At 47.0% G+C, this 26,374-nt stretch overlaps 1 protein-coding gene across 2 annotated transcripts in view; it reads left to right on the forward strand.

Moving 5' to 3' along the window:
- The window catches only part of LOC109882902 (metalloprotease TIKI1), a 194,341-nt gene that overhangs the window by 66,805 nt on the left and 101,162 nt on the right, over positions 1–26,374 (forward strand). For both annotated transcript variants that reach the window (XR_004205037.1, XM_031803118.1), the window contains exons 3-4: positions 23,709–23,855; positions 25,689–25,863. Coding sequence is in view for 1 of the 2 variants with exons in the window: in XM_031803118.1 (XP_031658978.1) it covers positions 23,709–23,855; positions 25,689–25,863 (322 nt within the window). In the remaining variant the exon portion in view is untranslated. The remainder of the gene's footprint in view (positions 1–23,708; positions 23,856–25,688; positions 25,864–26,374) is intronic.

A 26,374-nucleotide genomic window follows, 5' to 3' on the forward strand; every position in this document is an offset into this window, starting at 1 on the left:
CCCATTCCTATACAGACAAACAACTCAGTATCCAGCGTAAAGCCTGTTTACTATAAAACCTATTTACCTTCAAAACGATTTAGTTTAAAACCTATTTAGCATCAAACCTATTTATCTTCAAACCTACTTAGCTTAACACCTATTTAGCTTTGTCGATTGTCAATCTGGATTTAATTTATGTGTGTATGGGTGTAATGTCTTCATGGAACACACCTACATAGATGGACTGACCAATCAGATGTATTTATAGAACACACCCACAGGGATGGACTGACCAATCAGATGTATTTATAGAACACACCCACAGGGATGGAGTAATCCTAATGCCTGCTCCCTCTACTCATTAGCCCCCATAGGAATGCAGGGGTCAAATCTCAAGACCTGGACTGCTGCTGGAGTCTCTGCTACTAGAGTCTCTGCTACTAGAGTCTCTGCTACTAGAGTCTCTGCTGCTGGAGTCTCTGCTACTAGAGTCTCTGCTACTAGAGTCTCTGCAGCTAGAGTCTCTGCTAATGGAGTCTCTGCTACTAGAGTCTCTGCTACTAGAGTCTCTGCTAATGGAGTCTCTGCTGCTGGAGTCTCTGCTACTAGAGTCTCTGCTAATGGAGTCTCTGCTACTAGAGTCTCTGCTAATGGAGTCTCTGCTGCTGGAGTCTCTGCAGCTAGAGTCTCTGCTAATGGAGTCTCTGCTACTAGAGTCTCTGCTACTAGAGTCTCTGCTACTAGAGTCTCTGCTGCTGGAGTCTCTGCTACTAGAGTCTCTGCTACTAGAGTCTCTGCAGCTAGAGTCTCTGCTAATGGAGTCTCTGCTACTAGAGTCTCTGCTACTAGAGTCTCTGCTACTAGAGTCTCTGCTGCTGGAGTCTCTGCTACTAGAGTCTCTGCTACTAGAGTCTCTGCAGCTAGAGTCTCTGCTAATGGAGTCTCTGCTACTAGAGTCTCTGCTACTACAGTCTCTGCTACTAGAGTCTCTGCTACTAGAGTCTCTGCAGCTAGAGTCTCTGCTAATGGAGTCTCTGCTACTAGAGTCTCTGCTACTAGAGTCTCTGCTAATGGAGTCTCTGCTGCTGGAGTCTCTGCTACTAGAGTCTCTGCTAATGGAGTCTCTGCTAATGGAGTCTCTGCTACTAGAGTCTCTGCTAATGGAGTCTCTGCTGCTGGAGTCTCTGCAGCTAGAGTCTCTGCTAATGGAGTCTCTGCTACTAGAGTCTCTGCTACTAGAGTCTCTGCTACTAGAGTCTCTGCTGCTGGAGTCTCTGCTACTAGAGTCTCTGCTACTACAGTCTCTGCTACTAGAGTCTCTGCTACTAGAGTCTCTGCAGCTAGAGTCTCTGCTAATGGAGTCTCTGCTACTAGAGTCTCTGCTACTAGAATCTCTGCTAATGGAGTCTCTGCTACTAGAGTCTCTGCTAATGGAGTCTCTGCTACTAGAGTCTCTGCTAATGGAGTCTCTGCTGCTGGAGTCTCTGCAGCTAGAGTCTCTGCTAATGGAGTCTCTGCTACTAGAGTCTCTGCTGCTGGAGTCTCTGCTACTAGAGTCTCTGCTACTAGAGTCTCTGCTACTACAGTCTCTGCTACTAGAGTCTCTGCTACTAGAGTCTCTGCAGCTAGAGTCTCTGCTAATGGAGTCTCTGCTACTAGAGTCTCTGCTACTAGAGTCTCTGCTAATGGAGTCTCTGCTGCTGGAGTCTCTGCTACTAGAGTCTCTGCTAATGGAGTCTCTGCTACTAGAGTCTCTGCTAATGGAGTCTCTGCTACTAGAGTCTCTGCTAATGGAGTCTCTGCTGCTGGAGTCTCTGCAGCTAGAGTCTCTGCTAATGGAGTCTCTGCTACTAGAGTCTCTGCTACTAGAGTCTCTGCTACTAGAGTCTCTGCTGCTGGAGTCTCTGCTACTAGAGTCTCTGCTACTAGAGTCTCTGCAGCTAGAGTCTCTGCTAATGGAGTCTCTGCTACTAGAGTCTCTGCTACTAGAGTCTCTGCTACTAGAGTCTCTGCTACTAGAGTCTCTGCTGCTGGAGTCTCTGCTACTAGAGTCTCTGCTACTAGAGTCTCTGCAGCTAGAGTCTCTGCTAATGGAGTCTCTGCTACTAGAGTCTCTGCTACTACAGTCTCTGCTACAAGAGTCTGCTACTAGAGTCTCTGCTACTAGAGTCTCTGCTACTAGAGTCTCTGCTACTAGAGTCTCTGCTACTAGAGTCTCTGAGGGGCTTGTGGGACGTTCATATAGGGAGGTGTGCAGAGCAGAGCAGAGCAGCTAGACTGCAGAGATAACTTCAGTAGGCTTTAAACAGAGTTGTACTACATCAACCTGGCCTGTCCAACCATCATGCCTTGCTGTAGTCTGGTCCAGACCTGGGTTTAAGTAGTTTTTTCAATATTATCAAATACTTCAAATCAGGGATGCACCGATATGACATTGTTGGCCGATACCGATATCCGATATTTTCCTTGCCAAAAAAAACAACCCTGATACTGATAACCGATATTTAAAATTAGAGTGGCCTTTTAAGCATTCTAGTACAGTTAAATAGTTCAAACACACACACCAAAAAGTTATTTTGTTGACATTTGTCCCCATTACAGTATTTATTTATTTAACCAGGCAAGTCAGTTAAAAACAAATTCTAATTTACAATGACGGCCTAGGAATCGTGGGTTAACTGCCTTATTCAGGGGCAGAACGACAGATTTTTTACCTTGTCAGCTCAGGGATTCGCTCTAACCACACTCTAACCACTAGGATACCTGCCACCCCCAAGTAAAACATAATCAAAACCTATTTATTTCACTTACTTGCTGTGCTGTTGTTCATTTGTTCCGTCGTTTCATTCTCAACCAGGATTTCATCATACATGACAAGCAGTGAAGTTTCAGCTCTGTCTGTCTGTCTGTCTGTCTGTCTGTCTGTCTGTCTGTCTGTCTGTCTGTCTGTCTGTCTGTCTGTCTGTCTGTCTGTCTGTGTCCGACACAGTAGAGGCTCAGAGAGAATGCCACTGATTCGCATGTTCTAGTATAGAGCACTTTTACACATTTTAACCCCACGGTCTGTGTTGGCGTTTTTGTTGAGCAGGCGTTTCAATGCCATGACAGAGGGTATCACATCTGCTGCAGACACAGTTGATGAGCTTCTTTCTCCAGTCAGTTGTTCGAATGGTGCCAGGAGTGTGTTCATGTTTCCAAGTTTCAAACATGTTTTCAAATGCCATTGAAATGGCAGCAGCAGCGGAGAACCAGCACATTCTTGAGCAATACGGCTTTCCTCAATACGAAATCCTCGTCGACCCACTGTGCTGTCAGACTCAATATGAAATCCTCGTCGACCCACTGTGCTGTCAGACTCAATATGCTCATGGGGTTGATATCGCTGGTCCAAATGTCAGTCGTGAAGCTAATAGCAGTGACGCACATGGATGTGCATTTCAACAATACTGTGTAACTCCGGTAGGGCAACATCTGAAAAATAGCGCCTACTTGGTAGTGTGTTCCGGGGCTCGAGGTGCTCAACCAGTCGGCAAAAGCCAACATCATCCACGACAGAGAACGGTTGATTGTCAAGGGCAATGAATTCCATTGAATGAATTCTCTCTGAAATGTTCTTACTCTTTCAAATTACTGCTGGACTTGTTGACTGCTCGATCCACACTGCAGACATTGTGCACTAGGTTAGGAATGCTGTGTTCTTTACGTCCTCTACCTACGTTATATAGGTATGCACATCAGCTTTGACATCGATGCCGATATAGGCATTTTTAGCTAATATCGTCCGATTCCGATATGCTTACTGTAATATCGTGCATCCCTACTTAAAATGTGTTTGATTGAGCTTGTCTGGCTTAATGGACCTATAGAGGAGAGATTTCTTAGTTTGATCACCTTGTTACAGGAGAACGTTAAAACCTGTAGTGTATTTGAGATTTTAAAAGGCTTCTGAAGTTTGTAATTTCCGCTTAATAATTACGACTTGATTTTCTTTACAAAAAAATGACAAAAAATGCATCAACCCCCTACATAAAATGGTAGGGCGTTTTAATAACTCGTAATAAATCATTTATAATGCTTAGTAAATCGTAATAAATCATTTATAATGCTTAGTAAATCGTAATAAATCATGTATAATGCTTAGTAAATCGTAATAAATCATTTATAATGCTTAGTAAATCGTAATAAATCATTTATAATGCTTAGTAAATCGTAATAAATCATGTATAATGCTTAGTAAATCGTAATAAATCATGTATAATGCTTAGTAAATCGTAATAAATCATTTATAATGCTTAGTAAATCGTAATAAATCATGTATAATGCTTAGTAAATCATAATAAATCATTTATAATGCTTAGTAAATCGTAATAAATCATTTATAATGCTTAGTCAATCGTAATAAATCATTTATAATGCTTAGTAAATCGTAATAAATCATTTATAATGCTTAGTAAATCGTAATAAATCATTTATAATGCTTAGTAAATCGTAATAAATCATTTATAATGCTTAGTAAATCGTAATAAATCATTTATAATGCTTAGTAAATCCTTAAGGTCTCATAAAAGCCGAGAACATATCAATGAAAGAAGAAGAACCAACACAGGACGTTAAAGGAAACATTTTATTCAGAAAAACTGTTTGTGAAACAACAATTTCAAGGACTTGAGGAAGAATGTAATGTGAATGTTTCTGCTTATGTTTTCAACCTCACGAACGCAAACTGATCATAAAACAGAGAGATGTAGCCTATACACAACAAGCTGGCCGGACCGGGCTGTTTTTTAAAATTCATTCCTTTACTGCTGACACGTGATTGTAGGTAGACATGTTACATGTTTAAATCTTTTCAGTGCTTCAGGCAATTAACCGTAGAGGTTTTGTTTGGAGGCCATCTTTTTATTGGACTTTTTAAAGGTAGGGATTCTTCAAGCGTAATGGGATAGTTCAGAGAAATAATAGTCTCAGATATTGATTTATTTAAGCAGTCTATGAACCGATCTTTAATCTCTCTCAGACAGATTCTGCCCGTGTAAAAGTGAGGAATCGCAACGGGATGGAATGCGTAAGGCCAACGAACGAGAAGCAGTAGTTTCCTGGTGTTTTGTGGGTTTTCGTCACTTTTTTGTTATTTTGGATGTACTAGGATTGAGGAAGTGGTGGTTAAACTGCTTTGTGCGTGAGGACCAATTAGCGGGGTCAAAACATTTATAAAGTAGCAATAAAGTAGAACTAACACTTTGAGTGAGGCTGTGCAAAAAAATAGTTAGCTAATGGTTAGTAAATGGTTTATAAGGACCTATATTAAACATCTTATCAATGATTTTATAAATCGTTATTACATATTTTAAAAGTTGTTTATACATTTTTAAATAACTAGGTTAATAAGATTTACAAATGTGGGAGTAATTATGATGATGAATAAACTATTTACTCATCTTTATAAATGCTTTATCACAAGTTATTTTAAAGTGTTACCAAAAATGTTCATTAGTTATAATCCAAATATTAATACCAATGTTCTGTTGCTGCAGGATTATTTTCCTGCTGTAGCAAGCTGGATCAAATTAAGAGGCTACATGTGTAGGAATAGTTCCAAAAATAAAATAAAAAGTAAAACCTGGCCATCTGGCACTCCAGGCAAGGCAAGAGAAAACAGAGAGCAGAGCAGGAGAGGCTCATTCAGGATCACTCCTCAGTTCAGAGAGCAGAGCAGAGCAGGCTCATTCAGGATCACTCCTCAGTTCAGAGAGCAGAGCAGAGCAGGCTCATTCAGGATCACTCCTCAGTTCAGAGAGCAGAGCAGAGCAGGCTCATTCAGGATCACGCCTCAGTTCAGAGAGCAGAGCAGGACAGGCTCATTCAGGATCACTCCTCAGTTCAGAGAGCAGAGCAGGACAGGCTCATTCAGGATCAGGCCTCAGTTCAGAGAGCAGAGCAGGCTCATTCAGGATCAGGCCTCAGTTCAGAGAGCAGAGCAGGACAGGCTCATTCAGGATCACTCCTCAGTTCAGAGAGCAGAGCAGGACAGGCTCATTCAGGATCACGCCTCAGTTCAGAGAGCAGAGCAGGGCAGGCTCATTCAGGATCACTCCTCAGTTCAGAGAGCAGAGCAGGACAGGCTCATTCAGGATCACTCCTCAGTTCAGAGAGCAGAGCAGGACAGGCTCATTCAGGATCACGCCTCAGTTCAGAGAGCAGAGCAGGACAGGCTCATTCAGGATCACTCCTCAGTTCAGAGAGCAGAGCAGAGCAGAACACTGTCCTTTCAATTTTTTTCAGCTAAATTAAATTATATTTTTCGTACTATAAAATCATATTATTTAAAGTATATCTTGTCTGCTAAATGAATAAGCCTACACCCTATGGCATAGCTCATAGCCAGATAACATACAGTAGGACTCCATATTCTCTTCTTGTGAAATACATTTAATTCATATGATGTTTCTTTACACCTGACTAAAATAAATCATGGATTTATTGTGATGTGTAAATTCAATTGATGTATTAGACTTTTTTAAATGTGGATGTTCCAAATATGTGCGTCCGTACTTGTAGGTACGGAGGTGCTGAATGTGTAATTATGTATATATTAACGGTCAATTACCATGAGACCTGCAGTCTTTTGCATTACAATAATCGTCTGACAAAATGTCATGACCACCACAGCCCTAGTTGGGGCGGTATGCACATTGGAGTGGGTCCAGGGCGTTTGGGATGATGGAGTTGATGTCATGACCACCACAGCCCTAGTTGGGGCGGTATGCACATTGGAGTGGGTCCAGGGCGTTTGGGATGATGGAGTTGATGTCATGACCACCACAGCCCTAGTTGGGGCGGTATGCACATTGGAGTGGGTCCAGGGCATTTGGGATGATGGAGTTGATGTGTGCCATGACCACCACAGCCCTAGTTGGGGCGGTATGCACATTGGAGTGGGTCCAGGGCGTTTGTGATGATGGAGTTGATGTGTGCCATGACCACCACAGCCCTAGTTGGGGCGGTATGCACATTGGAGTGGGTCCAGGGCGTTTGGGATGATGGAGTTGATGTCATGCCCACCACAGCCCTAGTTGGGGCGGTATCTACATTGGAGTGGGTCCAGGGCGTTTGGGATGATGGAGTTGATGTCATGACCACCACAGCCCTAGTTGGGGCGGTATGCACATTGGAGTGGGTCCAGGGCGTTTGGGATGATGGAGTTGATGTCATGACCACCACAGCCCTAGTTGGGGCGGTATGCACATTGGAGTGGGTCCAGGGCGTTTGGGATGATGGAGTTGATGTCATGACCACCACAGCCCTAGTTGGGGCGGTATGCACATTGGAGTGGGTCCAGGGCGTTTGGGATGATGGAGTTGATGTCATGACCACCACAGCCCTAGTTGGGGCGGTATGCACATTGGAGTGGGTCCAGGGCATTCATTATTACAGATGTGAGAGCTACAGGTCATTGTGGCAGAATGCCTTAGAGCAGTCAAACTCATTCCACTGAGGGTTGTGTGTCTGCAGGTTTTGGGGTTTTTCCTTTCAGCTAAGACCTAGGCAACCAGGTGAGGGGAGTTCCTTACTAATTGTTGACCTTAATTCATCAATCAAGTACAAGGTTGGAGCGAAAACCCGCAGACACCCGGCCCGCCGTGGAATGAGTTTTACACGTGTTCCTTAGAGTATTTGGGGACAGGATTGATAGTAGTCAGCTTGAAACATGTGGGGATAACAGACTGGGAGGTTGAAAATGTCTGTGAAGACGCCTGCCAGCTGGTCTGTGGACACTCCCTGGAATACTGTATGGCCCTGCGGCCTTACGAGTGTTGACCCGTTTAAATTCCTGACTCGCTCATCAGTCTCGGGAAAAGCGAGATCACCTAGTCCTCCGGATTAGCGGGGGACCACGTGCAGGACTCTGTGTTGTTTTTGTTGAACAGGGTGTAAAATGTATTGAGTTTGTCTAGTAGGGAGGCATCGTTGGGCAGATCACGGCTTCCTTTGTAATCCGTAATGTACTGTAGCCCCTGCCACATGCGCCAAGCATCAGAGCCGGTATAATAGGATTTCACCTTGTTCGGATATTGTCCTTTTGCCTGTTTGAAGGCTCTGCGGAAATTGTAGCGCTACTTCTTGTACGTGTTCGTGTCCTCAAGACTGTAGCCTCGAGGTTGGCTGCGATAGCCCTGTGAGCGTTCACCTCTGAGTTAATCCAGGGCTTCTGATTGGGGAAGCAGCGAACGTTCACTGTGGGGACAATGTTGGCGAAGCATTTCTTGATGAAGCCGGTGACGGAGGTGTTAGCTCATCGATGCTATCGGCGGAGTCCCAGGAACATATTCCAGTTAGCGCAAAGAAAAGTCCTGTAGCATAGCCTCTGCTTCGAGCCAACCATTTTTCAACATAGAGCATCATGGGTACTTTCTGTTTGAGCTTTTATCTGTAAATAGGAAGCAGGAGTATAGGTTTGTGATCTGATTTGCCGAAAGGGTTATGAGGAAGGGCTTTGTATGCTTGCTTGTGGGTTAGGCAACAGGTGTCCAGTACTTAATCCCTCCTAGTGGTGAAAGAGACGTTTTGATAAAAGTTCGGCACTACGTGTCTTAATGGCACAGAATTGAAATCACTGGCAAGAAGGAAAGCAGCCTCCGGATGCATGGTTTCTTGCTTGTTTATAGCCTCGTCCAATTCCTCAAGTGCCAGCTTGTTGTTGTTGTTGTTCTGAGGTGGAATTTATACGATAACAGATGTCAATTCTGGGGGTCGAAGTGTTGGCATTTGACCATCAGGTATTCCAAGACAGGTGACCAATGGGTGGAGACTTCCACTGCGCTAGAGTCAGCACATCAGTTGTTGTTGATGAAGAGACATATCCCTCCTCTTCTGTATTTCCGCGAATCCGATTACCTGTCCACTCTGCAAATGGAGAATCCATCAAGTTCGATGGCCATGGGAGGTATCTTGTACGAAAACCATGTTTCAGAAAAACTGAGACTATTGTGGTTACAAGAGTCCTGTTGATAATTTGCGATCTGAGTTTTTGTTTATCATAGAGAATGATAGTGGATACACTTAGTGCAAAAAACTAAAGATAGCAGCCATACAGGACCATGTTAAACCACCTGATGAATCTCCACCTGGCCACTACAGTCTGGTCCACCTCCTCCACCTGGCCCTGACCACTACAGTCTGGTCCACCTCCTCTACCTCGCCCTGACCACTACAGTCTGGTCCACCTCCTCCACCTCGCCCTGACCACTGCAGTCTGGTCCACCTCCCCTACCTGGCCCTGACCACTACAGTCTGGTCCACCTCCTCCACCTCGCCCTGACCACTACAGTCTGGTCCACCTCCTCTACCTGGCCCTGACCACTACAGTCTGGTCCACCTCCTCTACCTGGCCCTGACCACTACAGTCTGGTCCACCTCCTCTACCTGGCCTGACCACTACAGTCTGGTCCACCTCCTCTACCTGGCCCTGACCACTACAGTCTGGTCCACCTCCTCTACCTGGCCCTGACCACTACAGTCTGGTCCACCTCCTCTACCTGGCCCTGACCACTACAGTCTGGTCCACCTCCTCTACCTGGCCCTGACCACTACAGTCTGGTCCACCTCCTCTACCTGGCCCTGACCACTACAGTCTGGTCCACCTCCTCTACCTGGCCCTGACCACTACAGTCTGGTCCACCTCCTCTACCTGGCCCTGACCACTACAGTCTGGTCCACCTCCTCTACCTGGCCCTGACCACTACAGTCTGGTCCACCTCCCCTACCTGGCCCTGACCACTACAGTCTGGTCCACCTCCTCTACCTGGCCCTGACCACTACAGTCTGGTCCACCTCCTCTACCTGGCCCTGACCACTACAGTCTGGTCCACCTCCTCTACCTGGCCCTGACCACTACAGTCTGGTCCACCTCCTCTACCTGGCCCTGACCACTACAGTCTGGTCCACCTCCTCTACCTGGCCCTGACCACTACAGTCTGGTCCACCTCCTCTACCTGGCCCTGACCACTACAGTCTGGTCCACCTCCCCTACCTGGCCCTGACCACTACAGTCTGGTCCACCTCCTCTACCTGGCCCTGACCACTACAGTCTGGTCCACCTCCTCTACCTGGCCCTGACCACTACAGTCTGGTCAAACTCCTCTACCTGGCCCTGACCACTACAGTCTGGTCCACCTCCCCTACCTGGCCCTGACCACTACAGTCTGGTCCACCTCCTCTACCTGGCCCTGACCACTACAGTCTGGTCCACCTCCTCTACCTGGCCCTGACCACTACAGTCTGGTCCACCTCCTCTACCTCGCCCTGACCACTACAGTCTGGTCCACCTCCTCTACCTGGCCCTGACCACTACAGTCTGGTCCACCTCCTCTACCTGGCCCTGACCACTACAGTCTGGTCCACCTCCTCTACCTGGCCCTGACCACTACAGTCTGGTCCACCTCCTCTACCTGGCCCTGACCACTACAGTCTGGTCCACCTCCTCTACCTGGCCCTGACCACTACAGTCTGGTCCACCTCCCCTACCTCGCCCTGACCACTACAGTCTGGTCCACCTCCTCTACCTCGCCCTGACCACTACAGTCTGGTCCACCTCCCCTACCTGGCCCTGACCACTACAGTCTGGTCAAACTCCTCTACCTGGCCCTGACCACTACAGTCTGGTCCACCTCCCCTACCTCGCCCTGACCACTACAGTCTGGTCAAACTCCTCTACCTGGCCCTGACCACTACAGTCTGGTCAAACTCCTCTACCTGGCCCTGACCACTACAGTCTGGTCCACCTCCTCTACCTGGCCCTGACCACTACAGTCTGGTCAAACTCCTCTACCTGGCCCTGACCACTACAGTCTGGTCCACCTCCTCTACCTCGCCCTGACCACTACAGTCTGGTCCACCTCCTCTACCTGGCCCTGACCACTACAGTCTGGTCCACCTCCTCTACCTGGCCCTGACCACTACAGTCTGGTCCACCTCCTCTACCTGGCCCTGACCACTACAGTCTGGTCCACCTCCTCTACCTGGCCCTGACCACTACAGTCTGGTCCACCTCCTCTACCTGGCCCTGACCACTACAGTCTGGTCCACCTCCCCTACCTCGCCCTGACCACTACAGTCTGGTCCACCTCCTCTACCTCGCCCTGACCACTACAGTCTGGTCCACCTCCCCTACCTGGCCCTGACCACTACAGTCTGGTCAAACTCCTCTACCTGGCCCTGACCACTACAGTCTGGTCCACCTCCCCTACCTCGCCCTGACCACTACAGTCTGGTCAAACTCCTCTACCTGGCCCTGACCACTACAGTCTGGTCAAACTCCTCTACCTGGCCCTGACCACTACAGTCTGGTCCACCTCCTCTACCTGGCCCTGACCACTACAGTCTGGTCAAACTCCTCTACCTGGCCCTGACCACTACAGTCTGGTCCACCTCCTCTACCTGGCCCTGACCACTACAGTCTGGTCCACCTCCCCTACCTCGCCCTGACCACTACAGTCTGGTCAAACTCCTCTACCTGGCCCTGACCACTACAGTCTGGTCCACCTCCCCTACCTCGCCCTGACCACTACAGTCTGGTCCACCTCCTCTACCTGGCCCTGACCACTACAGTCTGGTCCACCTCCTCTACCTGGCCCTGACCACTACAGTCTGGTCCACCTCCCCTACCTCGCCCTGACCACTACAGTCTGGTCCACCTCCTCTACCTGGCCCTGACCACTACAGTCTGGTCAAACTCCTCTACCTGGCCCTGACCACTACAGTCTGGTCCACCTCCCCTACCTCGCCCTGACCACTACAGTCTGGTCCACCTCCTCTACCTGGCCCTGACCACTACAGTCTGGTCAAACTCCTCTACCTGGCCCTGACCACTACAGTCTGGTCCACCTCCCCTACCTCGCCCTGACCACTACAGTCTGGTCCACCTCCTCTACCTCGCCCTGACCACTACAGTCTGGTCCACCTCCCCTACCTGGCCCTGACCACTACAGTCTGGTCAAACTCCTCTACCTGGCCCTGACCACTACAGTCTGGTCCACCTCCCCTACCTCGCCCTGACCACTACAGTCTGGTCAAACTCCTCTACCTGGCCCTGACCACTACAGTCTGGTCAAACTCCTCTACCTGGCCCTGACCACTACAGTCTGGTCCACCTCCCCTACCTCGCCCTGACCACTACAGTCTGGTCAAACTCCTCTACCTGGCCCTGACCACTACAGTCTGGTCAAACTCCTCTACCTGGCCCTGACCACTACAGTCTGGTCAAACTCCTCTACCTGGCCCTGACCACTACAGTCTGGTCAAACTCCTCTACCTCGCCCTGACCACTACAGTCTGGTCAAACTCCTCTACCTGGCCCTGACCACTACAGTCTGGTCAAACTCCTCTACCTGGCCCTGACCACTACAGTCTGGTCCACCTCCCCTACCTCGCCCTGACCACTACAGTCTGGTCCACCTCCTCTACCTGGCCCTGACCACTACAGTCTGGTCCACCTCCTCTACCTGGCCCTGACCACTACAGTCTGGTCCACCTCCTCTACCTCGCCCTGACCACTACAGTCTGGTCAAACTCCTCTACCTCGCCCTGACCACTACAGTCTGGTCAAACTCCTCTACCTGGCCCTGACCACTACAGTCTGGTCAAACTCCTCTACCTGGCCCTGACCACTACAGTCTGGTCAAACTCCTCTACCTGGCCCTGACCACTACAGTCTGGTCCACCTCCCCTACCTCGCCCTGACCACTACAGTCTGGTCCACCTCCTCTACCTCGCCCTGACCACTGCAGTCTGGTCAAACTCCTCTACCTGGCCCTGACCACTACAGTCTGGTCAAACTCCTCTACCTGGCCCTGACCACTACAGTCTGGTCAAACTCCTCTACCTCGCCCTGACCACTACAGTCTGGTCAAACTCCCCTACCTCGCCCTGACCACTACAGTCTGGTCAAACTCCTCTACCTCGCCCTGACCACTACAGTCTGGTCAAACTCCTCTACCTCGCCCTGACCACTACAGTCTGGTCAAACTCCTCTACCTGGCCCTGACCACTACAGTCTGGTCAAACTCCTCTACCTGGCCCTGACCACTACAGTCTGGTCCACCTCCCCTACCTCGCCCTGACCACTACAGTCTGGTCCACCTCCCCTACCTCGCCCTGACCACTACAGTCTGGTCCACCTCCCCTACCTCGCCCTGACCACTACAGTCTGGTCAAACTCCTCTACCTGGCCCTGACCACTACAGTCTGGTCCACCTCCCCTACCTCGCCCTGACCACTACAGTCTGGTCAAACTCCCCTACCTCGCCCTGACCACTACAGTCTGGTCCACCTCCTCTACCTCGCCCTGACCACTGCAGTCTGGTCAAACTCCTCTACCTGGCCCTGACCACTACAGTCTGGTCCACCTCCCCTACCTCGCCCTGACCACTACAGTCTGGTCCACCTCCCCTACCTGGCCCTGACCACTACAGTCTGGTCAAACTCCTCTACCTGGCCCTGACCACTACAGTCTGGTCAAACTCCTCTACCTGGCCCTGACCACTACAGTCTGGTCCACCTCCCCTACCTCGCCCTGACCACTGCAGTCTGGTCAAACTCCTCTACCTGGCCCTGACCACTACAGTCTGGTCCACCTCCCCTACCTCGCCCTGACCACTACAGTCTGGTCCACCTCCCCTACCTCGCCCTGACCACTACAGTCTGGTCAAACTCCTCTACCTGGCCCTGACCACTACAGTCTGGTCAAACTCCTCTACCTCGCCCTGACCACTACAGTCTGGTCCACCTCCCCTACCTCGCCCTGACCACTACAGTCTGGTCAAACTCCTCTACCTGGCCCTGACCACTACAGTCTGGTCCACCTCCCCTACCTCGCCCTGACCACTACAGTCTGGTCCACCTCCTCTACCTCGCCCTGACCACTGCAGTCTGGTCCACCTCCTCTACCTCGCCCTGACCACTACAGTCTGGTCAAACTCCTCTACCTGGCCCTGACCACTACAGTCTGGTCCACCTCCCCTACCTCGCCCTGACCACTGCAGTCTGGTCCACCTCCTCTACCTCGCCCTGACCACTGCAGTCTGGTCCACCTCCTCTACCTCGCCCTGACCACTACAGTCTGGTCAAACTCCTCTACCTGGCCCTGACCACTACAGTCTGGTCCACCTCCCCTACCTCGCCCTGACCACTACAGTCTGGTCCACCTCCTCTACCTCGCCCTGACCACTGCAGTCTGGTCAAACTCCTCTACCTGGCCCTGACCACTACAGTCTGGTCAAACTCCTCTACCTGGCCCTGACCACTACAGTCTGGTCAAACTCCTCTACCTGGCCCTGACCACTACAGTCTGGTCAAACTCCTCTAACTCGCCCTAAATGAGTTTACATGTATTAGAGATTCTGTCATCAACCACAGGTCAAACAGGACATGGCTGATGCCAGGCTAAACTACAGAACACGACTGATGCCAGGCTAAACTACAGGACACGATTGATGCCAGGCTAAACTACAGGACACGACTGATGCCAGGCTAAACTACAGGACACGACTGATGCCAGGCTAAACTACAGGACACGACTGATGCCAGGCTAAACTACAGGACACGACGGATGCCAGGCTAAAATACAGGACACGACTGATGCCAGGCTAAACTACAGGACACGACTGATGCCAGGCTAAACTACAGGACATGACTGATGCCAGCCTAAACTACAGGACACGACGGATGCCAGGCTAAACTACAGGACACGACTGATGCCAGGCTAAACTACAGGACACGACTGATGCCAGGCTAAACTACAGGACACGACTGATGCCAGGCTAAACTACAGGCTGTGTCCCTCAAATCTTCTCAAGACCAACCAGCCCTCCAGTGAGGAGCTACCACTGCACAAAGGTTCTGTTGTTGTAGGTCCATAATTCCAGTTTAGTAGCACACAATACTTTTTTTAATGAATGACTGATTGGATTTAAACCAACGTGCATGAACCTCTACCACTCTGCTCTAATCCTGTCACTTAATGCATCCCAAGTGGAACACTATTCCCTATATAGTACACTACTTTTTGACCAGAGGCCAGTGCACTACATAGGGAATAGGGCGCTATTTGGGACGTATTTATAGTGTTTTATTCACCTAACAGGTAGTCTGTTTTGAATGAGTCTGCTCCTATTCTCAGGTTTCCTCTTTTAACATCTTAACTTCCTTAAAGAAGTCCGTTTACCGCTGTAAACTGTAAACTGTCATTGAATAGTTCTACGTCGAGAAATGTATTCTGTCCGCGCCATCTTTTTTTTGTTTTTTTACCAAGCCATTTCGGTCTGTATTTCTCTGTAGAGCCTCTGTGAGATTAATAGAAAAACAGAAGAAAGAGGCTAACAGATGTACAGCCTGAGGAAACAGCTGGATGTTTAACATGGTGGACAGAGAGGAAACAGCTGGATGTTTAACATCGAGGACAGAGAGGAAACAGCTGGATGTTTAACATGGAGGACAGAGAGGAAACAGCTGGATGTTTAACATGGTGGACAGAGAGGAAACAGCTGGATGTTTAACATGGTGGACAGAGAGGAAACAGCTGGATGTTTAACATGGTGGACAGAGAGGAAACAGCTGGATGTTTAACATGGTGGACGGAGAGGAAACAGCTGGATGTTTAACATGGTGGACGGAGAGGAAACAGCTGGATGTTTAACATGGTGGACAGAGAGGAAACAGCTGGATGTTTAACATGGTGGACAGAGAGGAAACAGCTGGATGTTTAACATGGTGGACAGAGAGGAAACAGCTGGATGTTTAACATGGAGTACAGAGAGGAAACAGCTGGATGTTTAACATGGTGGACAGAGAGGAAACAGCTGGATGTTTAACATGGTGGACAGAGAGGAAACAGCTGGATGTTTAACATGGTGGACAGAGAGGAAACAGCTGGATGTTTAACATCGAGGACAGAGAGGAAACAGCTGGATGTTTAACATGGTGGACAGAGAGGAAACAGCTGGATGTTTAACATGGAGGACAGAGAGGAAACAGCTGGATGTTTAACATGGTGGACAGAGAGGAAACAGCTGGATGTTTAACATGGTGGACAGAGAGGAAACAGCTGGATGTTTAACATGGTGGACAGAGAGGAAACGGCTGAATGTTTAACATGGTGGACAGAGAGGAAACAGCTGGATGTTTAACATGGTGGACAGAGAGGAAACAGCTGGATGTTTAACATGGAGGACAGAGAGGAAACAGCTGGATGTTTAACATGGTGGACAGAGAGGAAACAGCTGGATGTTTAACATGGTGGACAGAGAGGAAACAGCTGGATGTTTAACATGGTGGACAGAGAGGAAACAGCTGGATGTTTAACATGGTGGACAGAGAGGAAACAGCTGGATGTTTAACATCGAGGACAGAGAGGAAACAGCTGGATGTTTAACATGGTGGACAGAGAGGAAACAGCTGGATGTTTAACATGGAGGACAGAGAGGAAACAGCTGGATGTTTAACATGGTGGACAGAGAGGAAACAGCTGGATGTTTAACATGGTGGACAGAGAGGAAACAGCTGGATGTTTAACATGGTGGACAGAGAGGAAACAGCTGGATGTTTAACATGGTGGACAGAGAGGAAACAGCTGGATGTTTAACATCGAGGACAGAGAGGAAACAGCTGGATGTTTAACATGGTGGACAGAGAGGAAACAGCTGGATGTTTAACATGGAGGACAGAGAGGAAACAGCTGGATGTTTAACATGGTGGACAGAGAGGAAACAGCTGGATGTTTAACATGGTGGACAGAGAGGAAACAGCTGGATGTTTAACATCGAGGACAGAGAGGAAACAGCTGGATGTTTAACATGGTGGACAGAGAGGAAACAGCTGGATGTTTAACATGGTGGACAGAGAGGAAACAGCTGGATGTTTAACATGGTGGACAGAGAGGAAACAGCTGGATGTTTAACATCGAGGACAGAGAGGAAACAGCTGGATGTTTAACATGGTGGACAGAGAGGAAACAGCTGGATGTTTAACATGGTGGACAGAGAGGAAACAGATGGATGTTTAACATGGTGGACAGAGAGGAAACAGCTGGATGTTTAACATGGTGGACAGAGAGGAAACAGCTGGATGTTTAACATGGTGGACAGAGAGGAAACAGCTGGATGTTTAACATGGTGGACAGAGACGAAACAGCTGGATGTTTAACATCGAGGACAGAGAGGAAACAGCTGGATGTTTAACATGGTGGACAGAGAGGAAACAGCTGGATGTTTAACATGGTGGACAGAGAGGAAACAGCTGGATGTTTAACATGGTGGACAGAGAGGAAACAGCTGGATGTTTAACATGGTGGACAGAGAGGAAACAGCTGGATGTTTAACATCGAGGACAGAGAGGAAACAGCTGGATGTTTAACATGGTGGACAGAGAGGAAACAGCTGGATGTTTAACATGGTGGACACAGAGGAAACAGCTGGATGTTTAACATGGTGGACAGAGAGGAAACAGCTGGATGTTTAACATGGTGGACAGAGAGGAAACAGCTGGATGTTTAACATGGTGGACAGAGAGGAAACAGTTAGATGTTTAACATGCAGGACACAGAGGTAACAGCTGGATGTTTAACATGGTGGACAGAGAGGAAACAGATGGATGTTTAACATGGAGGACAGAGAGGAAACAGCTGGATGTTTAACATGGTGGACAGAGAGGAAACAGCTGGATGTCTTCATTTGTTCTTGGGTTCCCGGGGCCAAGAGACCATTCAGCTGGCTGGTTGGCTGCTGGGATCATCGCGTACGTCTGAAAATGACACCCTATTCCCTACATACAGTACTACCCTTCAACAAGGGCCCCTAATGCTCTGGTCAAAAGTAGTGCACTCTGTAGGGTATAGGGTGCCATTTTGGGACGTACATATTGTGAGGATGCTTGTCGGGCAGGAAAACTTCCCCAAAACACTGGATTGCTGGACTCCAGCCACAGAGCCACAGGCAAGAGACAAGAGTAGTGACTAATTGATTATTAATTGACGAGTCAATAGACATCAAATAAGGATCTGATGGGCAGGCGTACATATTCCTTATATAGTTCATCTGTCTTGCTTTGTCCTTGTTATCAACAGGCTTTTTTCATGTTGATTTAACCAACTTCCTCAGTAAATGTTGTAAATTGAATGAGAGGAGGATGGTTTACTATTCAGAAGAAGAACAAACAAATCTATAGGAAAAGTACCAAAATAAAAAATAAATAAAAATGATTTGCTCGGACACCTTCTATTCTACTCCAACACGTAACATTGGAAAATTGTTGACTTTCATTGGCTACCGTGCCTTGATTAGAGCCCACTAGGATCTGAGGTGTAGTGAGCTCACACACCATCACAGCTCTTATAGCAGAAACATGCTGAATGGAGAGAGAAGAGGAGAGAGAGAGAAAGAAAGTAGGAAAGAGAGAGTAAATGAAAAGAGAAGTGGAGTGAGTGGGAAAATGCACCCAACTAACCCACAACAGAGAAGAGATCACAGGAAGAAATGTCATTCATTCAGCTCTCCTTCTTCTCTCTCTCTCTCTCTCTCTCTCTCTCTCTCTCTCTCTCCTTCCCTCCCCTCTTTTCTCCTCTTGTTTCTGTGTGAGTGATCTGCACTCCTCCCTCCGCAACCATAATGTAATGGACTAAAAAGGGCTGTGAGGCGAGGGCTGAGAAAAGTCCCTGAAGATGAAGTCTGGACGGAACAGATGTGAAGGGTTTTGTTGAGGACTTGGGAGGCTTGCGGGGTGGCGATAGGCTAATTTGAGCAGCATAAAGCCGGGACCCTTTTCATATGCAGAGTGCAGCTTTGATCAAGAGCTGATGAAAGTGTGGGGAGTGGAGAGGTTGACGAGGGGTGGGGGGGGGGGCCTTTGTAGCAGACAAGAAGGCATCTGCTGAACTCTGCCCTCTTCTCCTATACCATCCCCTGACTACAATGACCGCCAGAGGAAGAAAAGTGTCATCTGAACACTGTAGAAAACAACACATGAAAGAGGTCCCGGTATAGGGGTGTGCATATAAATATATATTCATGTGCCCCCCCTTATCCAAATCCCTGCACACATCACATAGCTGTGACTGTGGACTCACACAGCCTGACTGCTTGATTTACTTTCGCTGTTGAGAAACAAATAGACGTGTTATTTTTTATATTTTTTGTGAGGGGAGAGCCATTGTGTGGGATCAATGGTGGGTTGATGAAGAGCTCTGTGGGTTCAAGTCGCAGTGTGTTGTGGTGATCAGGATGTTTAAGAGGCCTGGACAGGAGCAGCAGGGAAACACGGGGCCAGCAGGGAGACACGGGGCCAGCAGGGAGACACGGGGCCAGCAGGGAAACACGGGGCCAGCAGGGAGACACGGGGCCAGCAGGGAGACACGGGGCCAGCAGGGAAACACGGGGCCAGCAGGGAGACACGGGGCAGGGAAACACGGGGCAGGGAAACACAGGACCAACAGGGAAACACAGGGCAGGGAAACACAGGGCAGGGAAACACGGGGCAGGGAAACACAGGGCAGGGAAATACGTTGCAGGGAAACATGGGGCAGGGAGACACGGGGGAAAGGGAGACACGAGGCCAGCAGGGAAACACAGGGCAGGGAAACACAGGGCAGGGAAACACGGGGCAGGAAACACAGGGCAGGGAAACACAGGGCAGGGAAACACAGGGCAGGGAAACACAGGGCAGGGAAACACGGGGCACGGAAACACGGGGCAGGGAGACACGGGGCAGGGAGACACGGGGCAGGGAGACACAGGGCAGGGAAACACAGGGCAGGGAAACACAGGGCAGGGAAACACAGGGCAGGGAAACACAGGGCAGGGAAACACGGGGCAGGGAAACACAGGGCAGGGAAACACGGGGCAGGGAGACACGGGGCAGGGAGACACGGGGCCAGCAGGGAACACAGGGCAGGGAAACACAGGGCAGGGAAACACAGGGCCAGCAGGGAAACACAGGGCAAGGAAACACAGGGCAGGGAAACACAGGGCCAGCAGGGAAACACGGGGCCAGCAGGGAAACACAGGGCCAGCAAGGGAAACACGGGGCCAGCAGGGAAACACGGGGCCAGCAGGGAAACACAGGGCCAGCAGGGAAACACGGGGCCAGCAGGGAAACACGGGGCCAGCAGGGAAACACGGGGCCAGCAGAACTCAGTTCCAATAGAACTCCATGGTGACAATAGCAGAGGAAGCTGTTCCAACAGAACTCACAGAAAAACAAGTGGAATTTTGTCGGAATAAACATCCCGTTCTTTGATTACGTTGTGGATTCTCAAACGTCCAGGTCTTGTCGGTTTTATTCAAAGACGTCCCAATATGTCTATGATTAAACGGCTTTCAGTTTACTTTCACTGGATATTGACATCGATGGTTTATAGGGATGTCTTTCCCTTTCAAGACAATTCTAGAAGTATCTAGATACACGGACACCGATACGATACAGGAACCATACGTGTTCGTTTGAAACGAGCTGGATCTGTCTGAGCTGACTTCTATGTGCACGCGCGTATGTGTATAAATCATGTATGGCTATGGTGTATGTACCTGATCTGAGCCATAAGGGAGACTAGACATCTACCACCCCACTACCACTATCAGATTAGAGACATAAAGGAGACTAGACATCTACCACCCGCCTACCACTATCAGATTAGAGCCATAAAGGAGACTAGACATCTACCACTATCAGATTAGAGTCAAATGGGAGACTAGACATCTACCCCCCCCACTACCACTATCAAATTAGAGACGTAAAGGAGACTAGACATCTACCACTATCAGATTAGAGTCAAATGGGAGACTAGACAACTACCACCCCACTACCACTATCAGATTAGTCACAAAGGATAATATACATCTACCCCCCCACTACCACTATCGGATTAGAGTCACAAAGGTTACTAGACATCTACCACCCCACTACCACTATCAGATTAGAGACATAAAGGAGACTAGACATCTACCCCCCCACTACCACTATCAGATTAGAGACATAAAGGAGACTAGACATCTACCAACCCACTACCACTATCAGAAGGAGACTAGACATCTACCACCCCACTACCACTACCAGATTAGAGCCATAAAGGAGACTAGACATCTACCAACCCACTATCAGATTAGAGCCGTAAAGGAGACTAGGAGACCACGCTTCAACCACTATCAGATTGTGTGTGTGTGGAGGAGGGGGGGGGTGGATTTGGAGCTAGTAATGTATCCATTTGTATTGTTTACAGCCAATGAGTGAATAGCACAATTTTGGGATTTCAACCCCCGTCTCAAAATCGAGTGGTTTTGACCATTTGGAAGTTTTTACTGAGTCATATTCTCTTCTCCTCTGGCGTCGGTAATGATTGCTGTCCTCTTTATAAATGATCATCTTTACCATGTATATCCAAACAAATAACCACATACACTGATTGTTTAAATCAAAACTACCAAAACTAATGCTGATGGTGAACCTGAATAATCCAAAATCTGTTCATCAAGACCTCAGCTGTTCATCAAGACCTCAGCTGTTCATCAAGACCTCAGCTGTTCATCAAGACCTCAGCTGTCCATCAAGACCTCAGCTGTCCATCAAGACCTCGGCTGTTCATCAAGACCTTGGCTGTTCATCAAGACCTTGGCTGTTCATCAAGACCTCAACTGTTCATCAAGACCTCAGCTGTTGATCAAGACCTCAGCTGTTCATCAAAACCTCAGCTGTCCATCAGTACCTCGGCTGTTCATCAAGACCTCAGCTGTTCATCAAGACCTCAGCTGTCCATCAAGACCTCAGCTGTTCATCAAGACCTCAGCTGTTCATCAAGACCTCAGCTGTTCATCAAGACCTCAGCTATCAATCAAGACCTCGGCTGTTCATCAAGACCTCGGCTGTTCATCAAGACCTCAGCTGTTCATCAAGACATCAGCATATAGAATCAGGTGTGGTAGAACTGGGCTGTTCATCAAGACCTCGGCTGTTCATCAAGACCTCAGCTGTTCATCAAGACATCAGCTGTTCATCAAGACATCAGCATATAGAATCAGGTGTGGTAGAACTGGGCTTGAACAACAAATGCGTCATAAACCTATAGCTTGTTTTGCGGCCATCCCCGAGTTGTATTTACAAAGTTATTTACAAATATTCCGTCATAACTCACATTTTGTTTACAGGTAATGCACTACTAGATCTTTCTACAGTAAACTATAAGGTTCATTTTCATGTTGATCATTTCTATATTTCCAGGAGCTTGCTCGATTGTCTTACGTGAGATCAGTTTGCTAACATAAAGGCTGTTTGAGAAGGTTTGAATACTAAGCAACCTGCCTACACATAGTTTGAAGTACAATAGACCAATATAGCTTCTGTAGTAGGTCAGCGCTGTGTGCTGGAAAACCTTGGTGGAGCATGGGTGGAATAGGTATTGTGGTGATCATGTGAATTGCCATTATTTTTCGGCTTCAGACCAATGCTTAGTCTCACATAAAACTTATTTTTGGTTTTCATATACATAATGATAGGTAGGGTGGTATTACTAAATACAGTAAGGATAGGTAGAGTTATATTATTAAATACAGTAAGGATAGGTAGAGTTATATTATTAAATACAATAAGGATATGTAGTTATATTATTAAATACAATAAGGATAGGTAGAGTTATATTATTAAATACAGTAAGGATAGGTAGAGTTATATTATTAAATACAATAAGGATAGGTAGAGTTATATTATTAAAAATAGTAAGGATAGGTAGAGTTATATTATTAAATACAGTAAGGATATGTAGAGTTATATTATTAAATACAATAAGGATATGTAGAGTTATATTATTAAATACAATAAGGATAGGTAGAGTTATATTATTAAATACAATAAGGATATGTAGAGTTATATTATTAAATACAATAAGGATATGTAGAGTTATATTATTAAATACAATAAGGATAGGTAGAGTTATATTATTAAATACAGTAAGGATAGGTAGAGTTATATTATTAAATACAGTAAGGATAGATAGAGTTATATTATTAAATAAAGTAAGGATAGGTAGAGTTATATTATTAAATACAGTAAGGATATGTAGAGTTATATTATTAAATACAATAAGGATATGTAGAGTTATATTATTAAATACAATAAGGATAGGTAGAGTTATATTATTAAATACAGTAAGGATAGGTAGAGTTATATTATTAAATACAGTAAGGATAGGTAGAGTTATATTATTAAATACAGTAAGGATAGGTAGAGTTATATTATTAAATAAAGTAAGGATAGGTAGAGTTATATTATTAAATACAGTAAGGATAGGTAGAGTTATATTATTAAATAAAGTAAGGATATGTAGAGTTATATTATTAAATACAATAAGGATAGGTAGAGTTATATTATTAAATACAATAAGGATAGGTAGAGTTATATTATTAAATACAGTAAGGATAGGTAGAGTTATATTATTAAATACAGTAAGGATAGGTAGAGTTATATTATTAAATACAGTAAGGATATGTAGAGTTATATTATTAAATACAGTAAGGATATGTAGAGTTATATTATTAAATACAGTAAGGATATGTAGAGTGGTATTGTTAAGTACAAAATTATTATTTACCTCCTATTTATTATGTATTTAGTATTTAGTCTTCTGTTCCCTCTCTGGTCATATAGAAAGTGTATTGGTCATGTAGTAAAAGTAGATATTTCCATATCCCCAGGTGATCTTTGCCCTGAACCAGACCCTTGTACAGCAGGAGAGTGTGAGAGCAGGCAGTCTGCAGGGCTCCTATACCACTGAGGACCTCATCAAGCACTACAACTGTGGAGACCTCAACTCCATCATCTTCAACCATGACACCTCTCAGGTCAGTTACAACCACCACACCCCGTTACTCCTAACCCCTAACACTAACGACCCCTAACACAAACGACCCCTAACACTAACGACCCCTAACACTAATGACCCCTAACACGAACAACTCCTAACACGAACGACCCCTAACACTAATGACCCCTAACACAAACAACCCCTAACACTAACGACCCCTAACACGAACGACCCCAAACACAAACAACCCCTAACACTAATGAGCCCTAACACGAACGACCCCTAACACTAATGACCCCTAACACTAATGACCCCTAACACTAATGACCCCTAACACGAACGACCCCTAACACTAATGACCCCCTAACACGAACAACCCCTAACACAAACAACCCCTAACACTAATGACCCCTAACACTAACAACCCCTAACACTAATGACCCCTAACACTAACGACTAGTAACACTAACGACCCCTAACACTAACGACCCCTAACACTACAACCACCACACCACGTTACTCCTAACCAGTAACACTAATGACCCCTAACACTAATGACCCCTAAAACTAACGTCCCCTAACACCAACGACCCCTAACACTAATGACCCCTAACACTAACGACCCCTAACACTAATGACCCCTAACACTAATGACCCCTAACACTAACGACCCCTAACACTAATGACCCCAAACACTAACGACACCTAACACTAACGACACCTAACACCAACAACCCCTAATACTAACGACCCCTCACACTAACGACCCCTAACACTAATGACCCCTAACACTACAACCACCACACCCCGTTACTCCTAACCAGTAACACTAATGACCCATAACACTAATGACCCCTAACACTAATGACCCCTAACACTAACGACCCCTAACACTAATGACCCCTAACACTACAACCACCACACCCCGTTACTCCTAACCAGTAACACTAATGACCCATAACACTAATGACCCCTAACACTAATGACCCCTAACACTAATGACCCCTAACACTAATGACCCCTAACACTAATGACCCCTTACACTAATGACCCCTAACACTAACGACTCCTAATACTAACGACCCCTAACACTAACGACCCCTAACACTAACGACCCCTAACACTAATGACCCCTAACACTAACGACCCCTAACACTAATGACCCCTAACACTAACGACCCCTAACACTAACAACCCCTAACACTAATGACCCCTAACACTAATGACCCCTAACACTAATGACCCCTAACACTAATGACCCCTAATGACCCCTAACACTAACGACCCCTAACACTACTGACCCCTAATACTAATGACCCCTAATGACCCCTAATACTAATGACCCCTAACACTACTGACCCCTAACACTAATGACCCCTAATGACCCCTAATACTAATGACCCCTAACACTAACAACCCCTAACACTAACGACCCCTAACACTAATGACCCCTAACACTAACAACCCCTAACACTAACGACCCCTAACACTAACGACCCCTAACACTAACAACCCCTAACACTAATGACCCCTAACACTAATGACCCCTAACAACCCCTAACACTAATGACCCCTAACACTAATGACCCCTAATGACCCCTAACACTAACGACCCCTAACACTACTGACCCCTAATACTAATGACCCCTAACACTACTGACCCCTAACACTAATGACCCCTAATGACCCCTAATACTAATGACCCCTAACACTAACGACCCCTAACACTAACGACCCCTAACACTAACGACCCATCGGTATCACCTTATTTTTACGGGACTTTTTTACATTTTTGACCCATTTAGTTTAGACCTGATGGATAAATCTCTCACTGCTCATCATCCCCCCCCCCCTCCCCCTCCATCTGCAGGTCCCCAACTTCAACAACGTGACCCTGCGCCCCAGCGAACAGATAACGGCCCAGGAGATAGACAGCTACTTCAGACAGGAACTGATCTACAAGAGGAACGACAGGATGGGGAACAGGGTTAAGACTCTGATGGAAGAACACCCTGACAACAGCTTCTTCTTCGCCTTCGGAGCAGGTCAGTGAGGATGATGATGATGATGATGAGAATAAAGGAAGAGGATGACTAATGATCACACCCTCTGATGCCAAGATAAGGGGAAAGGAATCCAAGATTCTTTGAGATCATAATTTTGTAGGTTGTTGTGTAAGCCTACAACGATGTCGTGGTTAGCCTTTGTCATGATTCATTCAGTATGGAGCTATGAAAAGTGAATCATCTTTACCTTCACCATCTTTAGTTCACCATCTTCACCATCTTCACCATCTTTAGTTGTGAGCTGACTGTTTCTACAGTCTGGTCTGTAATTATTGGCACCCTCTGGTCTGTAATTATTGGCACCCTCTGGTCTGTAATTATTGGCACCATCTGGTCTGTAATTATTGGCACCCTCTGGTCTGTAATTATTGGCACCCTCTGGTCTGTAATTATTGGCACCCTCTGGTCTGTAATTATTGGCACCCTCTGCTCTGTAATTATTGGCACCCTCTGGTCTGTAATTATTGGCACCCTCTGGTCTGTAATTATT

This window comes from Oncorhynchus kisutch, linkage group LG23 (genome assembly GCF_002021735.2).
Source record: "Oncorhynchus kisutch isolate 150728-3 linkage group LG23, Okis_V2, whole genome shotgun sequence".
In the NCBI taxonomy this organism is placed as follows: Eukaryota; Metazoa; Chordata; class Actinopteri; order Salmoniformes; family Salmonidae; genus Oncorhynchus; species Oncorhynchus kisutch.